We start from the raw sequence: 7,808 nt of genomic DNA on the forward strand, positions 1-7,808 counted from the left end.
TTCTGCCCAACGGTGATGTGGAATTAATGTAAAAAGGTGATGTTATATTCTAGTTCTGCCACAACGGTGATTTAGAATATAAAAGAAAGTTTAAAAGGTTTAATGTGCATATTTTTTTAACCAGACCAACATAGGGTTATTTTTCTGTTCATTGTTGTTGATTATTGGCTAAGTTTTCTCAGACTAAAAGTTTTCCATGCCTTCATTCGTGAAAGCGAATGGTTGGGTACTTGTGACCCGAAAGATGACCAAGAAAGGTCATAACGTGAGGGAGTATTTTCTCTCTAAAGAATGGCCTCAAAAGAAAATAGATAGATCATTGAGAGTCTTGGTTGACAATGTCTTTCATGTACTCTTTATGAAGAAGATTTTTTCAATCAACACGATTTGAGTTGAAACAAGCAACATATGTGTTTAATTTGACCAGCAAAGATGCCGTCGAACTCGGTGATGATGGCGTCGAGGAAGTCGCGACCGCTGCATGATTTCAGGGCTGGTCCGTCCGGTCCTGCAATGCCGCGCCAGCACACCCGATGGCCCCTCCGCCAGAACGTCATGGAGAGGGCGCGGAAATCCCACAGGATCGGTCCAAGCGTCGCAAGCCACTGCGTGCCCAAGACGACGTCGTAGCCCGCGAGCAGCAAGGCGAGGAAATCCTCCGAGAACGCCTCTTGGTGGATGCGGAAGGACACGGCGCGGTATGCGCCCTGGCACGGAACGCGCTCGACGTTGGCCACCGTGACGCGCATCTTCTCAGTGGTGGGGGATGGAAGTGTAGCACGAGCGGCCGCCTCCTCGGCGATGAAGTTGTGGGTGGAGCCTGAGTCGATCAGGGCGAGGAGGGAGACACCCCCAAGGGTGATATGCATGTGCATGGTCTCGCTCGTGCGCACGTCGGAGATTGCATGGAGCGAGATCTGAGGGCCGGCCGGCGAGGCATCAGCGGTGGCGGAGGCCGTGTCGTCGTCCGGCGCCAGGTCGAGGAGAAAGATGCGCTGGCACACGCGGTTGTGGCCCCTGCCAAACTTCTCATTACAATTGAAGCATAGGCCCAGGCGACGGCGTTCCTCCATCTCCGCCTGTGACAGGCGTTTGATTTGGTGCCCTTCCGGCAGACTGGGGGCATGCTGGGGTGCGGCTGGTGGAGCCGGGGTGGGGGGCGCGCGGCGTGGTACGGGCGCTGGCAGGATGCCCTTTTGCTGAAAATGCACCGGTGGCGCGGAGACGAGCGCGCACTGGTCGCGCAGCTCCAATTTGCGGGCGAGGCTCATGGCGACGGCGAGGGACTGCGGGTTGTGGATTTCCACGTCAAGGCTGAGGGGTGGCTGGAGTCCCGCGGTGAAGATCTGAACCTTCTGTGTCTCGGATAAGATGCCTGCCCGGGGAAGGAGCGCCTCAAACCGCTCCTGGAAGTCGACGACGGACGTCGTGCGCTTGCACGCCATTAGTTCACCCAGCGGGTTAGCGCGCAGAGGTGGCCCGAAGCGGAGATTGAGCAGCTCGGTGAAGCGGCGCCACGGAGGCGTGCCCTCGTCGCGCTGGACCTGCATATACCACAGTTGGGAAGTACCCTCGAGATTGTATGACGCCATCCACACTTTCTCCTCCTCGGCGATCCGTTGTTGATGGAAGAAGGACTCGCATCTGTTGATGAATGCGAGAGGATCGGACTTGCCGTCGAACTTGGGGAAGTCCATCTTTTGAAACCGGGGCGGTCGATCATTGTGGTGCTGCCCATCGTGGGCTCCGTCAGCGCTCGACGAGGAGGCGGACTTGTCCTTCTGGAGTGCGGCGACGGACGTCTGCAGGGACGCCGCCGTTGCAGTCAGGGCCTCGATCATCTTGGCCAGGTCAGCGGTGGTTGGTTCTGCCATGCCGGAAGTGACCGAGGCGGCAGAGGATGGTGGCGATGGAGGTGTGCTTGGCGCGGACGCATGGGTGGAGGCGGGCTGCGGATGGAGCGCGGACGAGGAAGAGGATCGCCTGGAACCCGATACCAAGTTGTCAAGGACATCGGTGCCCAAGACAGCAGGACCTCGACTACGTAGTTCGTAGTCTCGGTTGATAGGAGCGCTAGGGTTTTTGCCTAACTGCTCAATGGTGCAGGAGAAGAGATTAGAAATAGAGGAAGAGGTAGGAGATAATGATTTCTTACTTGCGTCAAAGGGTGCAGATTACAGGATTTATAATGGCCTTATGGGCTTCTAACAAACTAGGAAACTAACTACTCCTGGACTCTAGGAACCAACGTAGAATCAGAACAAATTAGAAAACTAACTACTCCAGGACTCGTAGGATCAGGACTCCTTGCCCCGATCATGCCTCGCCAGCTGTGGCCGCCGGCTGCTGCTCCTGGGCGCGCGACCCGCGCCTGTACGCAGCGCCCCACATGACAGAAAAAGGAGGAGGAAAATAAATAAATTCTAGAACGGGCGCAGACAGTGAGTGTAATATCAACATGGCAGCAAATAGCTGCCATAGATCACAAATTAAGTAGAGATGCAGTTGCTGGTGACCACCACTTTGCAAGCCAGATAGTGCCAAGAGGATAGATCAAATATTGTCGAATTATTATCACCAGTCTGGTCATTTTCCACTCCAGTTATTTGTGTGGAATTATGCGTGGAAAGAGACGAGGGCGTACCAACCATGTTTGGATTGGATGCCAGAGGGTTGGTGAGTTGAGTGTTGTCGATAAGGCGGCACAAAAGCGAAAAGACAACTGCACCAGATTAACGTTTCATCTGTTTCTCCGCCCTCTTCAGCTCCAGACTGCATCACGCATGGCAGCTCCGACGGCGCGGCCGCCGCCGAAGACCGTCCTGAGGGTGGCGGCGATCTCCGGCTCGCTGCGCAGGGCGTCGGCCAACACCGGCCTCATCCGCGCCGGTAAGTCCCTTGCGCCAAGGTGTCCTTCCTATTTACTGCCTGTTTGTGTGGCTGATGATGACTTGGGAGCACCGTGTGCGTGTGTGAAGCCAGCTGCGGAGATTTGCAGGGAGTCCATCCCGGGCCTGCACATCGACCACGTCGACATCTCGGAGCTGCCGCTGCTCAACACCGACCTCGAGGCCGGCGGCCGGTTCCCGCCGGCCGTCGAGGCGTTCCGCGACAAGGTCCGCGCGGCCGATTGCTTCCTCTTCGCCTCGCCCGAGTACAACTACTCCATTTCAGGTGCCCGATTAATTCTCCTGACTGCCACTCCGCCGGAATCCTTCCATCCTTCCTTCATTCTCTAACTGCATATATGCTTTCTGCGGCTCTCCTCCCTACCTACCAGGGCCTCTGAAGAACGCGCTGGACTGGGGATCACGGCCGCCCAACTGCTGGGCCGACCGAGCCGCGGCGATGCTGAGCGCGTCGGGCGGCTCCGGCGGCAGCCGGTCGCAGTACCACATCCGGCAGGTCGGGGTGTTTCTTGACATCCACTTCATCAACAGGCCGGAGGTCTTCACCAAGGCACACCTGCCCCCGAGAAAGTTCGACGCGGACGGCAACCTCATCGACTCGGAGACCAAGGAGCAGGTCAGGAAGATGCTCCTCTCGCTGCAAGCCTTCGCACTCAGGCTCCAGGGTGCAGACTCTGTCTGAACAGGGGAACTGATGCCTGAATTTGTTTCTTCAGACGAACGGTGGTGCTCTGCTCATTAGATGGACTGAGCAGATCGTCACAAACTCCAAATGCGAAAGCCATATACTGGTTGATGCTCCATGATATCTGGAATAATTCTTCATCTGCGACTGAACATTCCGGTGGCACAGTAATGCAAATCTATTTTTATTATCTTGCCCCTTGGTAATTTTGTTAAGTAACTATGCCCGCTCAAAATGGAGCGCCCTCCTTCACTCGCTCCGTGGAGCCCTCTCCTCGCCCAAAATGTATTTTAATTAAAAAAATCTGAACATCTTTTAATTTAACATACTTTTTCAAATAATAAACGTTAGCCGTTTTTTCTGAGCTAGCACTGAGGCGAGCGGAAAAAAAATAAACGAGCGAGTGGAGCCGACTTGAATCTTGAGCAAGCTAGGGCTTCATAGACCACATTATAAAAATAACTTCATCCTTTCAACATTGAACATGAGCTTTCAAGGGGCTCACACAACGAATACCGACAGACACTGATGTCGAAATGTGTAAGAACACCACAATCATGCATCAAACAAGTCCACTCTCCTCTCAAAAGAAATACCGTCTTCAATCACTAGTAGAAAAACACCTAATAGTCCCAGTTCATAAGGGACTTTAGTCCCGGGTTACTAATACCTTCACCCATTAGTCCCGGTTCAAACACGAACCGGGACCAATGTGCCTCCACGTGGCCCTGTGCGCCGAGCCCAGTCAGGGGGCCTTTGGTCCTTTTTTAGAAAAGTGGCTGCTTTAGGGGTTTTGGGGGTTATTTTTAGGTTTTTATTAGCTAGCTAATAGAGAGAAGTGTCCTCTCTTATATCTTCGTCCTTGGTTTACAAACGCTGCTGCTATATATGTTCATTTCACCCGCTGATATAATAACTCATGCATGCTCGCATCATACATCATTATATATAATAACAAGTCCTACTAATCATGCATCATCATACAACTTCTACTCGTTATTAATAATAAGTCATACAATCATCATTCTCATAGTCATCGAACCCAACCCTACATAATTGTTCTTAATTAGCACATGATCATCAGTATCAGGTAGAACATGACCTAAACACCCTTAAGGTAAAATAGCATAAAATAATATAGACCCTAACTCTCCATTATGAAGAATGGCGATCATCCTGTCTCCAATTCTTGCCCTCCGCTGATTGTTGCTTCCAAGAAGCTCCTTACGACTGTCCATACATTTTTTCCATTATTTGATTGTCATGTCTCCACTTCTTTTAGAAACCCGGTATGGACAGTTCAGATTCGTAGGAAGACCTGATTGTATGTTCAAAACATGAAGGCTACCGTGTGTATACATCAGATGAGGCACACAATCATTCGGTATTATCTGTTGAAAAACATAGTAATAACTTCGTAGTTAGCAATGATGTACTAGTTTTAGAAGTGTGCAAAAAGATGCACGGATGTCTTTTTATTCTACATAGTAAAAAATCTTACCAGGGTATCTCCATGGTAGTTAGCATAGTTCAACACATGCACTAGTGGCACGTATTGACCATAATGTTGAGGAGTTTGATTGTAGATATTGTAATTCTCAAGATCAGTACAAAATGCGACCAGATGATTTTTCTCCTGATAAGTTAATTCGGAGCCTTCGGTGTAGTAGGTTCTGTCTACCATCTTCCGCACATTCTTTGAAGAATGAAAATAAGCTGTCAATGGAAATAAGTTGTCAAATATTTTAAAATAAACAATATAAATTACTTAATAACTATATTAAGCTCACATGGGGGAAGAATTGGAGGTGTATCCACAAGGACAAAAATCGAAGGTCTCTCTTGCGCGATTGTAGGGATCACCAAGATCCATGGTGACAAGCATACCCTCATCAAAACCATACATCTTTCAAAGTGCTTCCCAGTTTTTGCAACCAAAATGGGTTACACTCTGAGCATTGTACAGCTTTACTTGAAAATCCACACCTTGATGGGTACTTAGGATAATTTTTTTTGGTTTCCATACTTTCATGGTCTTCAAAACCCATCCTCTCCAAGACATAGCGTCTTCCAAAGCATGGGATAAGCTAGTCGAATTGGAAAAGATGAAAAATACACGTTAAAATAGTTAAAGTCGTGCTTAATTACGAAAAAAACTATTGTCGTCGTTGCGTACCGTATGAACATCGAAGGTCTCCTCGAGCTTAATGCTGAAGCGCCGATCTTCGTCCAGCTCAATGAAGCTGTCGCACATACCTCGGTCGTCGTGGCACCAGTCGCACTCCCCCGGATGGTTTTCATCGTCCGAGTACAACATTTCCGGCCTAAGTTCATAATTCAAATATTAAATATATGTACTAAAAAACCTAAATTAGATCATTATTATTAATCACGGGTTGACTATCGGTGATGGTATGTAGCTCCTCCTTTCATTCCCGAGTGCGTTATTACAACAAATTGTCTAGCACACGGGAATAAAGGAGAAGTTACCCCCACGACGGCCTGGATGATGGAGGGGGCTCCTAGATTTCTGCATGGAGAGTGCTCTTCAATTTTAGCATTCAAAGTAGGAGTACTTTTCCAATATGAGCATTCAGTAAGCAAAACCAAATCGTAAAATAAAGTAGTATTCAAATTAGCATGCATCCAATTATAACCAAAAGTACATCATCTCTTGTGTCCGTACATGGTCGAATACTCCTCGAATACTATCATACATATAGCATCGCTAATTAATACAGCTAGAACCGTAGCGCCCGACGGGTATCGTCGTGGGCGGTGAACCATGTAGCGACGGACGTGCTCGTCCTCCTCGCTGACACGGTGACGTACCACCTCCGTGGTGTCCGGAAGCCTCGGCACCGTCACTGGCCCACGCGATCGCCACCAAACAAGGATCGGGTCAACAACGGGCTGCCTCCTCACCAACCTACGTCCCCCAGAAGGTAGCATCTCCCAATACCAGCCCGGCGGAGCCCAGTCCCGAACATGGCCCTGATCAAGAAGGCCTCCACCGCCGAGTCGACGACGACGAGGATGCGGGATAGGCATCGCCGACGTCAATGCGGGAACTACATACTTCTATATATAGTTAAATAAAGTAGTTTTATTAATTAAATCAACCTCTCTAGTTCAACTACTAAGCACTTACTATAAATAAATAAAGTAGCACTTACTACAAACTACTTCTATATATAGTTAAATAAAGTAGCACTTACTACAAACTACTTCTATATATAGTTAAATAAAATAGTTCTATTAATTAAATCAACTATACAAACTATACTAAGCACTTACTATAAATAAATAAAGTAGCGAAAACTCAAAACGGTGCCCGGGCTCATCTGCTCCCTCTCAGCAAAAAATTCAAAACAAATACTAGAAAAATTCAAAAAATTCCAAATTTTTTTGTGGTGGTAGATAATTTGACGTGTGAGGTGCGCCCCAAAATTCAACCTATTTGGACATCTGAGAAGCTCTCGGAAAAAAAGACAAATCGGGTCAAAACAGTGTGTGAACAGTGAACATTTTTATAGACCCTGATTTTGTCTTTTTTGCCGAGAGCTGCTCAGATGCCCAAATGAGGTGAATTTTGGGGCGCACCTCACGCGTCAAATTATCTACCACCATAAAAAAATTGGAATTTTTTGAATTTTTCTAGTATTTTTATTGAATTTTTTTCTAAGCACGGGTGCAGATGAGCCCGGGTGCAGACAAAGTAGCACTTACTATATAATACTTATTAAAAATAAACTAGTATTTTCCTAACTAACTAATATTTTTCTAACTAATTATATTACCAAAAAAACTAAATAAAATAGTAATTATGTTTTTCTAACTAGCTAGTTCAATTATAGTACTTTTACTAACACAATCTAAATATGAGCAAATTAATTACACCAAAAAAATCTATTAACAGAAAAAAATCTAACACAATATGAACAAATTAATTACACCAAAAAAATCTATTAATAGAAAAAAAATCTAAGACAATATGAATAAATTAATTACACAATCTAAATTAACATACTATGAACTACATATCTAAATTACTACACATCTAATCTAACAAAAAAATCTATAAACTACAAAAAATCTAACAAAAATCATACAAAGTTGCTCACGGCGAGGTCGACGGCGACGGCTAGGTGCGGCAGGGCGGGTCGGGGCAGCGACGGCGTCGGGGCGGCAGGGCGGGGCGGGGCGGCGAGGTC

The 7,808-nt window shown here is 47.5% G+C and overlaps 1 protein-coding gene across 2 annotated transcripts; it reads left to right on the plus strand.

Annotated features, from left to right (window-relative positions):
* Positions 1-2,711: 2,711 nt before the first annotated feature.
* Positions 2,712-3,784, plus strand: LOC119326249 (probable NADPH:quinone oxidoreductase 2). Of its 2 annotated transcripts, XM_037599933.1 has the most exons (4): positions 2,712-2,889; positions 2,983-3,174; positions 3,281-3,525; positions 3,626-3,784. In XM_037599933.1, the coding sequence occupies exons 1-4, from the start codon at positions 2,784-2,786 to the stop codon at positions 3,713-3,715; spliced, it is 633 nt and encodes a 210-aa protein (XP_037455830.1). In that variant the 5' UTR covers positions 2,712-2,783; the 3' UTR covers positions 3,716-3,784. The 2 variants fall into 2 exon arrangements, with proteins under 2 accessions (XP_037455830.1, XP_037455831.1); XM_037599934.1 differs by having other exon boundaries at positions 2,717-2,889; positions 3,281-3,765.
* The last annotated feature ends 4,024 nt before the right edge of the window (positions 3,785-7,808 follow it).

This window comes from Triticum dicoccoides, chromosome 6B (genome assembly GCF_002162155.2).
Source record: "Triticum dicoccoides isolate Atlit2015 ecotype Zavitan chromosome 6B, WEW_v2.0, whole genome shotgun sequence".
Lineage (NCBI taxonomy): Eukaryota > Viridiplantae > Streptophyta > Magnoliopsida > Poales > Poaceae > Triticum > Triticum dicoccoides.